This window comes from Ranitomeya variabilis, chromosome 5 (genome assembly GCF_051348905.1).
Source record: "Ranitomeya variabilis isolate aRanVar5 chromosome 5, aRanVar5.hap1, whole genome shotgun sequence".
Lineage (NCBI taxonomy): Eukaryota > Metazoa > Chordata > Amphibia > Anura > Dendrobatidae > Ranitomeya > Ranitomeya variabilis.
Genome location: NC_135236.1, coordinates 313,932,611 through 313,948,741, shown reverse-complemented (window position 1 = coordinate 313,948,741; position 16,131 = coordinate 313,932,611). Strand labels below are relative to the sequence as shown.

The following is a 16,131-nucleotide window of genomic DNA, read 5'->3' as shown; positions in this document are numbered from 1 at the left end:
TACCATCGTTATATACCAGTAATACAGCTGCCGTATATCTGTGTATACCATCGTTATATACCAGTAATATAGCTGCCGTATATCTGTGTATACCATCGTTATATACCAGTAATACAGCTGCCGTATATCTGTGTATACCATCGTTATATACCAGTAATACAGCTGCCGTATATCTGTGTATACCATCGTTATATACCAGTAATACAGCTGCCGTATATCTGTGTATACCATCGTTATATACCAGTAATACAGCTGCCGTATATCTGTGTATACCATCGTTATATACCAGTAATACAGCTGCCGTATATCTGCGTATACCATCGTTATATACCAGTAATATAGCTGCCGTATATCTGCGTATACCATCGTTATATACCAGTAATATAGCTGCCGTATATCTGTGTATACCATCGTTATATACCAGTAATACAGCTGCCGTATAGCTGTGTATACCATCGTTATATACCAGTAATACAGCTGCCGTATATCTGTGTATACCATCGTTATGTACCAGTAATACAGATGCCATATACCTGTGTATACCATCATGATGTACCAGTAATACAGCTGCCGTGTATCTGTGTATACCATCGTTATGTACCAGTAATACAGCTGCCATATACCTGTGTATACCATCGTTATGTACCAGTAATACAGCTGCCGTATATCTGTGTATACCATCGTTATATACCAGTAATACAGCTGCCGTATATCTGTGTATACCATCGTTATATACCAGTAATACAGCTGCCGTATAGTTGTGTATACCATCGTTATATACCAGTAATACAGCTGCCGTATATCTGTGTATACCATCGTTATGTACCAGTAATACAGCTGCCGTATATCTGTGTATACCATCGTTATGTACCAGTAATACAGCTGCCGTATATCTGTGTATACCATCGTTATATACCAGTAATACAGCTGCCGTATAGTTGTGTATACCATCGTTATATACCAGTAATACAGCTGCCGTATATCTGTGTATACCATCGTTATGTACCAATAATACAGATGCCGTATATCTGTGTATACCATCGTTATATACCAGTAATACAGCTGCCGTATAACTTTGTATGTCATCGCTATATAGTAGTACAAATGTTATTTAACAGCCCTATTGTAACTGCCATATACAGTGGGGAACGTATTTGATACACTGCCGGTTTTGCAAGTTTTCCCACCTACAAAGAATGGAGAGGTCTAATTTTTATCGTAGGTACAACTTCAACTGTTAGAGTCAGAATCTTTAAAAAAAAAACAAAAAAAAAACCATAAAATCACACTGTATGATTTTTACATAATTAATTTGCATTTTATTGCATGAAATAAGTATTTGATACAATCAACAAACAGAACTTCATATTTGGTCCAGAAATCTTTGTTTGCAATTACAGAGGTCAGACATTTCCTGTAGTTCTTGACCAAGGTTGCATACACTGCAGCAGGAATTTTGGCCCACTCCTCCATACAGATCTTCTCCACATCTTTCAGGTTTCAACGCTGTCGCTGGGTAACATTGAGTTTCAGCTTCCTCCAAGGATTTTCTATTGGGTTCAGGTCTGGAGACTGGCTGGGCCTCTCCAGGACCTTGAAATGCTTCTTATGGAGCCACTCCTTAGTTACCCTGGCTGTGTGTTTTGGGTCATTGTCATGCTGGAAGACCCAGCCACGACCCATCTTCAATTCTCTAACCGAGGGAAGGAGGTTGTTGGCCAAAATCTTGTTATGCATGACCCCATCCATCCTCCCTTTAATACGATGCAGTCCTGTCCCCTTTGCAGAAAATTACTCCCAAAGTATGATGTTTCCCCCTCCATGCTTCAAGGTTGTGACGGTGTTCTTGGGGTTGTACTCATCCTTCTTCTTCCTCCAAACATGGTGAGTGGAATTGATACCAATAAGTTTTAGTTTGGTCTCCTCTGACCACATGACCTTCTCTCATGCCTCCTCTGGATCATCCAGATGGTCAATGGTGAACTTCAAACGAACCTGGCCATGTGCTGGAGTGAGCAGGGGGACCTTGCATGCCTTGCAGGATTTTAATCCATGACGGCGCAGTGTGTTGTATTAATGGTGATGTATGAGACTGTAGTCCCAGCTCTCTTCAGGTCATTGATCAGGTCCTCCTGGGCTGATTCATGACCTTTCTGAGAATCCTCCTTACCCCACGAAGCAAAATTTTGCATGGAGCCCCAGACTGGGTACGCAGGCCATGCGGATGCCTATGCATGCGTCGTTTCGTCGCTGCTCCGACCTGGGTCGAACGCAACATGTTGTATTTTGTTGCGGTTGACACAGCATGAAAGTGACGCATGCGGAGGCATCCGCATACATCCGCATGGCCTGCTTACCCAATTTTAAAGATATCGTAGGCAGGACGCATGCCAACGTAGGGCGGAGCTTAACGGGGGAACTACGCTGCCCTTTGCAAAGCCCTTGTCCGCAAATGTGAAACTAGCCTTACATATCTGTGAGAGCCAGAATTCTTGCTGGTTGGTAGGTGATCAAATACTTATTTCATGCAATAAAATGCAATTTTTAATTATTTAAAAATCATAAAATGTGATTTTTTTTTTTGATTTTTTTTTAATTATTATTTTTTTTTTAGCTTTTATTTTTAGATTCTGTCTCTCACAGTTTACCTACGATTAATATTACAGACCTCTCTATTCTTTGTATGGGGGAAAACTTGCAAAATCGTCAGTGTATCAAATACTTATTTTCCCCACTGTATATGTATATGGCAGTAATACAGCTTCTACCTAGGATTTTTCTATTACAGGAGGGACAACCGGTCCCCATGCTGTATTGCTGAACCTATTATACAGGGGTGTACATATCATTGGTGCAACCTGTGCAGTCACATAGGTGCCCAAGAGGTACGTGGTCACTCTTCTGAGTCCGCCAGTGCTATTGCAGACCCCCATAGCTTTCTATGTTTATATAATACAGACTCCTATAGAAACACAATACTCCTGTCCCTGGAAGGTGTGAAGGGTTTTTCGTTACACTGGCTGAAGTCCCTGATCAGGGCCCCTGGCGGTATAATTAGAGTGCACTGTGCGTTCTTCTAGGCCAGATACACTGCCAGACTTTTGTATGTAGTAGGACTTCATTTTTTTAACCTATGGATGATTTTCATATTTTTCTTCTTTTATGGGAAAAAAAACAAAGAAACCATAGACAGCGACATCACAGCCATTTATTGTAGCGACACATTTGTAGTCGTATACAGAGGATGTATTTTTACTAAATTTAAATTTTAATGTCCTGATTTTTCTCCCCCCATCATCTGTCAGAGGACAGTTGGTCTGCCCCCATACCGTATCTTAATCCAAAAAGCAAACAAAGAATGCTGGGACTGAATCAGTCATTTATACATTTTAAAAATTGTATACTTTATTAGATCATACCGGATTATAAAAAATCCAAAATACAGACACAAATGCATATAATAGCAGGTGAGTAATCAAGAGGACCCCACAATAGACAAAATAGTATAGAATAAATATTGCACATGCTGAGTAATAAACATGTCATATAATAGATTTATAGTAATCATATATACTCCGCTGATTTAAGTAAACATGTACACACATAGAATAGGAAATATCTCCCTATCAAAGGACACAAAACGGTCATATAAACATCGCAAGTAACTTACCCACCAAAGACCCAATGCACATTACTCACCCACTATTATATGCATTTGTGTCTGTATTTTGGATTTTTTAAATAAATATGCAGCTACAGCTTGGAACAGCCAAGCTGTTGCACAACTCTTGGGGAGAACAGTGAATATCAGCTAGAAGAGTATAACCCCTATATTAAAACATAACTTTTACTTATATTCATTAAAATTGAACAAACAAATAATAAACAAAGGTGCTCACGTCGATAACAGTGCAGATAAAAAACTGGTTGAGTCTCACCAATTGCAGACTGGAGTACCACATAGATGAATAAGGGTCCCCGGGAGGGTCCAGCAGAATAGAAAAAAATGGAGCAATGTGTAAAAAGATGGGGAACCGTTGCCTACTCCCCTGTCGTGCCCCAGCATTGACTCCTGTCCTAACAAGGACAGGCCCAGATGAGCCCTATACTGGACACCCCCCACCAGATGTGTTAGAAAGTAACGCCTCCCAACGCGTTTCTTCTCCACTCGCAGAGATTCATCAGGGGAGTTCCATAAGACCGTGAGCTAGATCTTGCTCAGGTACATAGTATTGAGGATAACAGCAGTGGCTATATGTCCTCTGGTATCAGAGAAATTTCTGTGTGGCCGTCTGCCACAACCGGTGAGTGAACCAGATATGGCACCCTCTGCCTATTTATAAAAATAATAGTGGGCGATAACCCCCAGGAAGCTGCAGTGCAGGTGCACGCCCCCCTGTACACCATACCTCCGTTATTCCCTGCGCCTGATTGCGCACCACGTTGCAGGAACGTACGCCGGCTCATATGAATGACCCATATCCTGCCGCCGCTTGTACTGAGCGCGCAGGATACCCGGAAGTGCCGGCGCCATATTGTAGAAGTGAAACACCCCTTGTGCGCCATACCTCCGTCACTGGCTGCGCCTCGCTGCGTTCCACGTTCATGGAACGCACGCCGGCTCCCATAGATGACAAGTATCCAGCCGTTGCCTGGGCCGAACGCCCTGGAGAACCGGAAGTCCCGGTGCCATATTGGACAGACAACTTCCGGTGCGCCGATAGTCAAATGCGTTCCAGAGGTGGCACGCCCAGCGTGACGTAAAAGTGTGTGCGTAATCGTTACCCTCTGACTGGAAGAAACAAAGCTACGGCTATGTGTTCCAACTGGTTTCTAAAACCCTACGTTGCCGCACCATTTGCTATAAGGCCGTAGTTTACCATAGAATACTATTGGCGTGGACATTCCCAGCCAATGAGGGTCTCTGTAGAGGATGAATGTGGATGAGACTAATGACATACTACGGCCTTATAGCAAATGGTGCGGCAACCGAGAGTCCCAGGCAGATTATTATTTCACCATGGGTAAGCGAATGTGTATCAGTTTTGCATAGCAATTGATTTAAGTATGGCGGACACATGGCCACATGGACACTAGTATTATACTAAATATTTTTGCCATGCTTTTCTTGTGCTGATATTTGCGCTCATTTACATGGATATACCATGGTGTTTTGTACTGTTTTTTTTTTGCCTGAGACTCGGATGTCTTTGTACTAAGGTCTCCTTTATTCTATTACTATATTGTCAAAATTTCCTTTGAACTATGTCATGTTCTTTTAATGATTGTTGTAATAAAAATTAATAATTTTATATATTCGTATAGAACTCCTTTTTTTGTATGGTATTCAAGTATCTGGAGTATACGTTATCACTCTCTAATACATACATGGGTAGAGATAACTTTTTTCTTATACCTGCACACAGAGTGTGTGGGGCCCATATTATTTCTGTTGGTTTGTTTTCATTACAGGCATCATACTATGTTGGGGGCTTCATGCTGTGATGCTTTATGCCGCGTGAAAGGCTGATGATGGATCATACTTTGTGGGGGCAGTGGGGTAATGTATGGTGGGTGCATTATATTGTGTGAAAGGGGGGATCTACTGTGCAAGCATCATACTGTGTGTGGTGGGATATCTACTGTGGGGGCAACCTACTGTGAGTGTGGGGGGATATCTAATATGGAGGCAACCTACTGTGAGTGTGGGTGGTATCTACTGTGGAGGCAACCTACTGTGAGTGTGGGGGGGATATCTAATATGGAGGCAACCTACTGTGAGTGTGGGTGGTATCTACTGTGGAGGTAACCTACTGTGAGTGTGGGGGGATATGTACTGTGGAGGTAGCCTACTGTGGATGTGGGAGGATATCTACTGTGGAGGCAACCTACTGTGAATGTGTGGGGATATCTACTGTGAAGGCAACCTACTGTGAATTTGGGGGGGATGTCTACTGTGGAGGCATCATACTGTGTGTGTGGGGGGATATCTACTGTAGAGGCAACCTACTGTGATTGTGGGGGGGGGATATCTCATATGGAGGCAACCTGCTGTGAGTGTGGGGGGGATATCTCATATGGAGGCAACCTACTGTGAGTGTGGAGGGATATCTACTGTGGAGGCAACCTACTGTGAGTGTGGGGGGATATCTAATATGGAGGCAACCCACTGTGAGTGTGGAGGGATATCTACTGTGGAGGCAATCTACTGTGAGTGTGGGGGGATATCTACTGTGGAGGCAACCTACTGTGAGTGTGGGGGGATATCTACTGTGGAGGCAACCTACTGTGAGTGTGGGGGGATATCTAATATGGAGGCAACCCACTGTGAGTGTGGAGGGATATCTACTGTGGAGGCAATCTACTGTGAGTGTGGGGGGGATATCTAATATGGAGGCAACCTACTGTGAGTGTGGGGGGATATCTACTGTGGAGGCAACCTACTGTGAGTGTGGGGGGATATCTAATATGGAGGCAACCCACTGTGAGTGTGGAGGGATATCTACTGTGGAGGCAATCTACTGTGAGTGTGGGGGGGATATCTAATATGGAGGCAACCTACTGTGAGTGTGGGGGGATATCTACTGTGGAGGCAACCTACTGTGAGTGTGGGGGGATATCTAATATGGAGGCAACCCACTGTGAGTGTGGAGGGATATCTACTGTGGAGGCAATCTACTGTGAGTGTGGGGGGGATATCTAATATGGAGGCAACCTACTGTGAGTGTGGGGGGATATCTACTGTGGAGGCAACCTACTGTGAGTGTGGGGGGATATCTACTGTGGAGGTAACCTACTGTGATTGTGGGGGGATATCTACTGTGGAGGCAATCTACTGTGAGTGTGGGGGGATATCTACTGTGGAGGCAACCTACTGTGAGTGTGGGGGGATATCTACTGTGGAGGCAACCTACTGTGAGTGTGGGGGGATATCTAATATGGAGGCAACCCACTGTGAGTGTGGAGGGATATCTACTGTGGAGGCAATCTACTGTGAGTGTGGGGGGGATATCTAATATGGAGGCAACCTACTGTGAGTGTGGGGGGATATCTATTGTGGAGGCAACCTACTGTGAGTGTGGGGGGATATCTACTGTGGAGGTAACCTACTGTGAGTGTGGGGGGATATCTACTGTGGAGGTAGCCCACTGTGAATGTGGGGGGATTCTACTGTGAAGGCAACCTACTGTGAATGTGGGGGGGATATCTACTGTGAATGTGGGGGGATGTCTACTGTGGAGGCATCATACTGTGTGTGTGGGGATATCTACTGTGGAGGCAACCTACTGTGAATGTGGGGGGATATCTACTGTGAAGGCAACCTACTGTGAATGTGGGGGGATGTCTACTGTGGAGGCATCATACTGTGTGTGTGTGGGGGGGATATCTACTGTGGAGGCAACCTACTGTGAGTGTGGGGGGATATCTACTGTGGAGGCAACCTACTGTGAGTGTGGGGGAGGATATCTACTATGTAGGCATCATGCTGTGTGTGTGGGGGGGGAGATATCTACTGTGGGGCATTGTGGAGACAATATACTGCATGGTGAGCACTGTGGTGGCATCATAATGTGTGGTGGACACTATGGAGGCCAAGAAAGGGTTTACCCAATCTGCATGGGATCACTAATGGACTTCAGTTTTTTCCATGTGTAAAGTACAGGTCAAGGTTAGGGAAGTTTTTTAGTCTAAAATGTTTCTGACTTTATTTGTTTATAGTTGGGAGGTATTCTCTTCTTCTCTTCCATTTGCATAGTAGCTAAAGAGTGAGGATTGGTGTGCGCAACCACAGCCTTAGACTATTTTGTGCGTCATTTTTGTACTTTCTTCCCATTCATGCATGACCATGGAACCAAATAAGCAAAGTAATGTACATAAAGTAAATACACCCAGGTGATATCAATTTATTCTATCTGGAAAGCAGTTGGCATTTTGGAGCGCTCTAGTAATCTTCTTTTATCACAGTTATGTTACGAAAGGTGCAAATTATGAACTTCAGTCAGTTAATGTTCATTTGCACTTTACACAGCTAAGGTCACTGCCTTTCCATGTACAGATCAATCCTGATTTATATTCCTGATAAGATACAGTATGTGACCTTACGAACACCACCTGTAGCTCGTCTGTTATGGTGTTTTCGCTCTTGTCTTATTTCTAGGAAGTTCTCTACGTTTAGATTAGGCTGGCTTTTGCACGCTTTGCCAGCTGGCATGTAAAGACTTACAGGTTTAGGTGTGCTAAAAATTTAGTTTTGCTGTGTGTAAATGTGTTTATTAAAAAGGTATTTACCCTAAAAAAATACAGTAACTTGTATGCACCATTAAAACTCAAGCTGGAAATTGTCATCATCACTGATCATGAATACTACGATAAATGTAATGAAATGTTACAAAAGAAGGAGCAGATCAGTAAGTAGGCTTTTCTAAAGACATCTTCTCTGAGACGCCAGAGTGTTTGAGTAAAACATACATGGCTGCAATCGCCCAGCCCAGCTCTGATTCCTACTGCCCTTGGTTTGGACAGCATGCATTTGTCAGGTTCCCTTTAATTCTGTACCTATCAGATCCTGTTAATGTCATAACAAAGGAATCATAAATGCTTGTGATCCTATAAAGAATTGTGTTTGCCTTAAATAGAATTTCAGACAGCAGTTCCTGTGTCAGGACAGGTTACAACAGCTACCCACTCACCAACATTTAGGTAAGTTTATTTTATTTTTAACCTTCAATCTAATAAAGAATATGAAGAAAAGAAAAAATGCCACAGAGTGAATACATATAAAATATAATAAATCTTTGTTGAAAAGCCATTAAACACAGACATGGAATAAAGACATCAAAATAGACCAAAAAACAAAAAGGAGGGTATGTATGCAAATCATGGCTGCAATGATGAGGATCTATAAATGCATATTAAGTACCGCAAAAGATGGCACATTGATTTAAAATAAAGTTCAAGACAAAAATAGTTATACATGAAGCCCTAAAAGTCGGCTACCTGTAAGACGTGAAAAGTATTTAAGAAAATTTACACGCGTCAGAAATTAAGGAAATTATTATATGTTAATAAGTAGAGGCTTAATTTTTTTAATATACCGTATATACTCGAGTATAAGCCGACCCGAGTATAAGCCGACCCCCCTAATTTTGCCACAAAAAACTGGGAAAACTTATTGACTCGAGTATAAGCCTAGGGTGGAAAATGCAGCAGGTACCGGTGAATTTCAAAATTAAAAATAGATACTCCATACCGTTCATTATGGCCCCATAGATGCTCCACATAAAGCTGTGCCATATATACAATGCTCTGCACCATTGCCCCATAGATACTCCACATAAAGCTGTGCCATATATACAATGCTCTGCACCGTTGCCCCATAGCTGTGCCATATATATAATGCTCTGCACCGTTGCCCCATAGCTGTGCCATATATATAATGCTCTGCACCGTTGCCCCATAGCTGTGCCATATATATAATGCTCTGCACCGTTGCCCCATAGCTGTGCCATATATATAATGCTCTGCACCGTTGCCCCATAGCTGTGCCATATAGTGCTCTGCACCATTGCCCCATAGCTGTGCCATATAGTGCTCTGCACCATTGCCCCATAGCTGTGCCATATAGTGCTCTGCACCATTGCCCCATAGCTGTGCCATATAGTGCTCTGCACCATTGCCCCATAGCTGTGCCATATAGTGCTCTGCACCATTGCCCCATAGCTGTGCCATATAGTGCTCTGCACCATTGCCCCATAGCTGTGCCATATAGTGCTCTGCACCGTCCATTATTGCCCCATAGCTGTGCCATATAGTGCTCTGCACGATTGCCCCATAGCTGTGTCATATAGTGCTCTGCACCGTTGCCCCATAGCTGTGCCATATAGTGCTCTGCACCATTGCCCCATAGCTGTGCCATATATATAATGCTCTGCACCATTGCCCCATAGCTGTGCCATATAGTGCTCTGCACCGTCCATTATTGCCCCATAGCTGTGCCATATAGTGCTCTGCACCATTGCCCCATAGCTGTGTCATATAGTGCTCTGCACCATTGCCCCATAGCTGTGCCATATAGTGCTCTGCACCATTGCCCCATAGCTGTGCCATATAGTGCTCTGCACCGTTGCCCCATAGCTGTGCCATATAGTGCTCTGCACCATTGCCCCATAGCTGTGCCATATAGTGCTCTGCACCGTTGTCCCATAGCTGTGCCATATAGTGCTCTGCACCATTGCCCCATAGCTGTGCCATATATATAATGCTCTGCACCATTGCCCCATAGCTGTGCCATATAGTGCTCTGCACCGTCCATTATTGCCCCATAGCTGTGCCATATAGTGCTCTGCACCATTGCCCCATAGCTGTGTCATATAGTGCTCTGCACCGTTGCCCCATAGCTGTGCCATATAGTGCTCTGCACCGTTGTCCCATAGCTGTGCCATATAGTGCTCTGCACCGTTGTCCCATAGCTGTGCCATATAGTGCTCTGCACCGTTGTCCCATAGCTGTGCCATATAGTGCTCTGCACCGTTGTCCCATAGCTGTGCCATATAGTGCTCTGCACCATTGCCCCATAGCTGTGCCATATAGTGCTCTGCACCGTTGTCCCATAGCTGTGCCATATAGTGCTCTGCACCGTTGTCCCATAGCTGTGCCATATAGTGCTCTGCACCGTTGTCCCATAGCTGTGCCATATAGTGCTCTGCACCATTGCCCCATAGCTGTGCCATATAGTGCTCTGCACCGTTGTCCCATAGCTGTGCCATATAGTGCTCTGCACCGTTGTCCCATAGCTGTGCCATATAGTGCTCTGCACCGTTGTCCCATAGCTGTGCCATATAGTGCTCTGCACCATTGCCCCATAGCTGTGCCATATAGTGCTCTGCACCATTCATTATTGCCCCATAGCTGTGCCATATAGTGCTCTGCACCGTTCATTATTGCCCCATAGCTGTGCCATATAGTGCTCTGCACCGTTATTGCCCCATAGCTGTGCCATATAGTGCTCTGCACCGTTATTGCCCCATAGCTGTGCCATATAGTGCTCTGCACCGTCCATTATTGCCCCATAGCTGTGCCATATAGTGCTCTGCACCGTTGCCCCATAGCTGTGCCATATAGTGCTCTGCACCGTTATTGCCCCATAGCTGTGCCATATAGTGCTCTGCACCGTCCATTATTGCCCCATAGCTGTGCTGCTGCTGCAATAAAAAAAAAAAAAAAACATACTCACCTGTCTTGCTTGCAGCTCCTCGGCGCCATCTTCCCGGCGTCTCTCCGCACTGACTGATCAGGCAGAGGGCGCCGCGCACACTATATGCGTCATCGCGCCCTCTGCCTGAACAGTCAGAGCGGAGAGACGCCGGGAAGATGGAGACAGCGCCCGGCGTGTGGAACGAGGACAGGTGAATATGCGATACTTACCTGCTCCAGGCGTCCCGCTCCTTCCCCCTGCCTGTCTTCGGTGCCGCAGCCTCTTTCTCTATCAGCGGTCACTGGCACCGCTTCATTAGAGAAATGAATAGGCGGCTCCGCCTCCCATAGGGGCGGAGCCGCCTATTCATTTCTCTAATGAGCGGTCCCACGTGACCGCTCAGGGGAAGAGGCTGCGGCACCGAAGACAGTGTGACAGGCAGGGGGAGCGACAGGATCGCCGGGACTAGGTGAGTATATGACAGTGCTCACCCGCCGACCCCACCACCGATCATGACTCGAGTATAAGCCGAGAGGGGCACTTTCAGCCCAAAAATTTGGGCTGAAAATCTCGGCTTATACTCGAGTATATACGGTATACACTGGCAATATAGACTTTACTTAGTAGCGTATAATAATTTCCTTAATTTCTGACACAGTTTCCTATATATTTTTCACATCTTTCAGCTAGCTGGCTTTTGCACACTATGTACAAGCAATTTGTTCCAGCTCATATTACTTCATGTATAATAATTTTTGTGTTGCACTTTATTTGAAATCAATTTGATCCTCATCATTGCAGCAATAAATTGCATCCATACCCTCCTTTTTGTTTGATATTTTTTGCCTGTTTCGATCTTTCATTCCATGCTTGTTTTAATGGCTTTTCAATAAAAATTGATTATATTTTATGTATTTCCTGTATAGCGTTTTTTTTCTTTATATTCCATTTACATTATTGCCTTTAAGACAATCTATTTTGCTGCTTGTTTGCTTTATAGGTTTACTAATAATTAACCCCTTAATGACCGCCAATACGTCTTTTAACTGACATGAGATATAAGGGAATAGCCTCCACATACAGGTGACAATCCAGCAGCTGTTGGCTGTCCACTATAGCTGACAACTTGCTGTATCAGCCACAATCAGTGTTTGCACTGTCCAAATCTGTTTAACCCCTTAAATGCTGCTGTCAATAGTGACTACATCATTATAAATGGTTAACAGAGTGTGGGGGCTTCCTCTTTATCCCAATTGGTGCCCTCAGATCATGATTGTGTGATCCTGATGTTTGCCATGGCAATTCACGACTAAATAGCGGCCTTAAGGTACCTTCACACGAAACGACTTTACAACGAGAACGACAACGATCCGTGACGTTGCAGCGTCCTGGATAGCGATATCGTTGTGTTTGACACGCAGCAGCGATCTGTATCCTGCTGTGATATCGCTGGTCGTTGATTAAAGTTCAGAACTTTATTTGGTCGTCAGATCGGCGTGTATCGTCAGGTTTGAAAGCAAAAGCAACGATGCCAGCAATGTTAAACATGGAGCTAACGACCTGTGAGAACGATAAGTGCGTCACCGCTACGTCACAGGATCGCTCCTGCGTCGTTCTGGAGCTGCTGTGTTTGACATCTCTACAGCGATGTAAACAGCGACGCTGCAGCGATCGGCTCGTTGTCGTTCTCGTTGTAAAGTCGTTTCGTGTGAAGGTACCTTTAGAGTCTGATAGCTGTAGTAATCTGTTCAGAAGTTACCGACATTTAGGTGGTAAACATACACATTTTCATTTCTGTCATACCACTTTGCATTAATTCCTGTAAAGCACCTGAAGGGTTAATAAACTACCTGACAGCAGTTTTCAATATGTCAGGGGATGCTGTTTTTAAAATGGTATCATGTTTGGGGGTTTCCTAATATATGGGTCCCTAAAAAAATAAATGTTGTAAATTTCCTTGAAAAAATGAAAAATTGCTGCTACATTTTTAAACCTCTTAAAATGCTGACAAAATGAAATAATGTTTTACAAATGGTGCTGATGTAAAGCAAACATGTGGGAAATGTTATTTATTAATGGTTTGCTGTGGTATGACTATCTGGTTTAAAGGGATAATCATTCAAAGTTTGAAAATTGCTAATTTTTTAACATTTTTCTTAAATTTTTGATATTTTTTATAAATAAACACAAAACATATTGACCTAAATTTACCATTATCAGAAAGTATAATGTGTCACGAAAAAACAGTCTCAGAATCACTGGGATTTGTTGAAGAGTTCCAGAGTTATTACCACATAAAGTGACACTGGTCAGATTTCAAAAATTTGGCTCCGTCACTAAGTAGATAGAAGAACACAAGCCACGAAAAAGAACAAAGGGAAAAGGAAGCCACCATAAAGATGCACACCACAGGAGCATAAAACACAAATGAATCACATATAAGAAACAAGAATTTTATTGGCACACCACACAAAAAAATCTAAAACATAATTAAAACAGTACAACGTGAAAACTTGGTCTATACATATACAATAACATATGATATTTTAAAGTACACTCGCATGCCTGCACCAATAATAATAATAATAATAATAATTTTTATTTATATAGCGCCAACATATTCCGCAGCGCTTTACAACTTATAGAGGGGACTTGTACAGACAATAGACATTACAGCATAACAGAAATCACAGTTCAAAATAGATACCAGGAGGAATGAGGGCCCTGCTCGCAAGCCAAAACATAAATATAAGCTTATCTCCTGGCTCATGGGGCTAAAGCAAAAAAATGCTAGAACGGATCCGCATATAAACCGCCCATATCCAACAGGCAATAGATGTATCAAAAAGAGGCGGAACACACCCTAACTGCAATGCCCAGTATTGAACCACCCAGTCACTGCAGGTGGATAGAAATACATATTCCCAACAAGAGCAGAAAAGAAACTGACAACAATATGTCGTTATAGAATATTTAGAACGCCCAAAATAGAGCCAGAGGGCAGGGGTGAACCTAGCCTTTCTGCTGCCTGAGGCGAACTGCAAAAGTAATCTGGTTTACTCTTTACTCGCCTAACCTGACGCACATGTAAAATATATTACTATTTAAAGTTGTATGTATTTGAAACATCGATCTTTACACTTGTTACATTTCTGATTATGCAGTAATGCAAGTTGCATGTTGTTGCATGTCGTCGCAGCATGTCGCATGTTGTTGCATGGTGTATGTGCACACAGTGTAGATAGACGAGTCTGGTTCTGCTACATCTGGATGCCTGACGTGACATCTAGATGTAGCAGAGCCGGTAGATGATCGCCGGAGATGTAGCAGAGCCGGTAGATGATCGCCGGAGATGTAGCAGAGCCGGTAGATGATCGCCGGAGATGTAGCAGAGCCGGTAGATGATCGCCGGAGATGTAGCAGAGCCAGTAGATGATCGCCAGAGATAACTCTCCAGCGATCACCTACACTGCAGCGTTCTCACAATCAGCTGATCAGCTGTTTGCGAGAACCAGACTAGTGACCGGAGATAAGTCCCGGTCACGTGCACGGCAGTTCTCACAATAAGTTATTGGGAGAACTGCAGTGGACGAGGGACTTCCGGCGGCGGGACAGGTGAGCCGGTAGACATGCGTAGTAAGTTGCATTTACGCAGTTTCTACGCATGTGACTAATCATTAGATGCAATTTTTATTGCATCTAATGATAGTCTATGGTACATTTACGGCGCGACGATGGAGCATCGCCGCATTGTAAACAGACATGTTGCGTTCTGAAAAGACGCGCCGCATGTCCGTTTACGTGGGTCTGCCGCCTGCGTTTTTTACCGCATAGTGGAGACGGGATTTCATGAAATCCCCTCCACTATGCTGCAACATGTGGACGTTGCGTGTTTTACGCTGCGGCTCTAACGCTGCGTCAAACACGCAGCGTTTCCTGAACGTGGAAAAGATACCCTAATGCTTGCAGTCTGTGGGCACTTAAGGGTTAACAATAGGAAGCATTTACTTTCTTCTCCCATCCACCCTGTCCTGTCCTGTGCTTGTCTGCACCATTTCTCCAGACAGTGCTCACAAACAGTCCACAGCTACTTCTCTCCTTCCACATGAGTCACAGACAGTCTGACAAGCTGCAGGCACGAGCACCAGAAAGGAAAAAAAAACTCGGCTCACTCACGCTGCAGAGCCGACTCCTTTGATTCACAGCAGCAGGGAGCCGGCTCTATCAGCTCGTTCATGGAACGACACTCACTAGCATGTGGTGGGAGGGGGTGGGGAATGATGTTTTTTATAGTTACTACTAGCCTGCCTGCCGCCGGTTACTGCTACAAGCACAGCAGCCAGCAGGTCAGGAGACAGGGCACCGCTTCTGACTGCACCTCAGCCCGGCCAGGTGGTAACAGTGAGTCACCTCACCTGCCGCTGGGCACGAGGCCGCACCGCACATTACCTTGTTTCAGTTGTTTGTGACACTGCACTGTCAGCAAGTGTCAGAGAGCGCAGGGATTGCATTTGCAGGGAGAGTCGGCACCACCTGTTCTAACTTCTGACTGCCGCTCTGCCGCCCCCTGTCTTTAGGAATACTCTGCCGCTTGAGGCAAAGTATTCAACTCGCCTCATGATAGCAGCGTCGGTGCCAGAGGGTATAGTAGGAACATTACCAAAAACGGAGATGACGGGACAGAGACCCCCTGACGAAGCCCTATTGGGAGGGCGATACGCGTGGGGTCGCGTTTCTTGGTCTAGCTTGCCTGCACACGGGTCTCTAAAATACCTGATCTTTTCCCTGGGAGTGGCTTTCTCTCCTCTCCAGAATTAAAGCACATAAATGCTCCGTAGTTGGGTCATGTGTATGGGATAATAATAGATGTCAGCCTAACGGGGGTCCAGACAGCAGCTATCACGTGCCCAACAAGCTTTGTTTATTTAGTGCAGGCT

General features: G+C 44.4%; 1 protein-coding gene across 1 annotated transcript in view; it reads left to right on the top strand.

Annotated features, from left to right (window-relative positions):
- Positions 1-16,131, top strand: part of PHYH (phytanoyl-CoA 2-hydroxylase) — a 59,114-nt gene that overhangs the window by 4,455 nt on the left and 38,528 nt on the right. Inside the window, exon 2 of the mRNA XM_077264596.1 lies at positions 8,645-8,700. Coding sequence (XP_077120711.1) covers positions 8,645-8,700 — 56 coding nt within the window. The remainder of the gene's footprint in view (positions 1-8,644; positions 8,701-16,131) is intronic.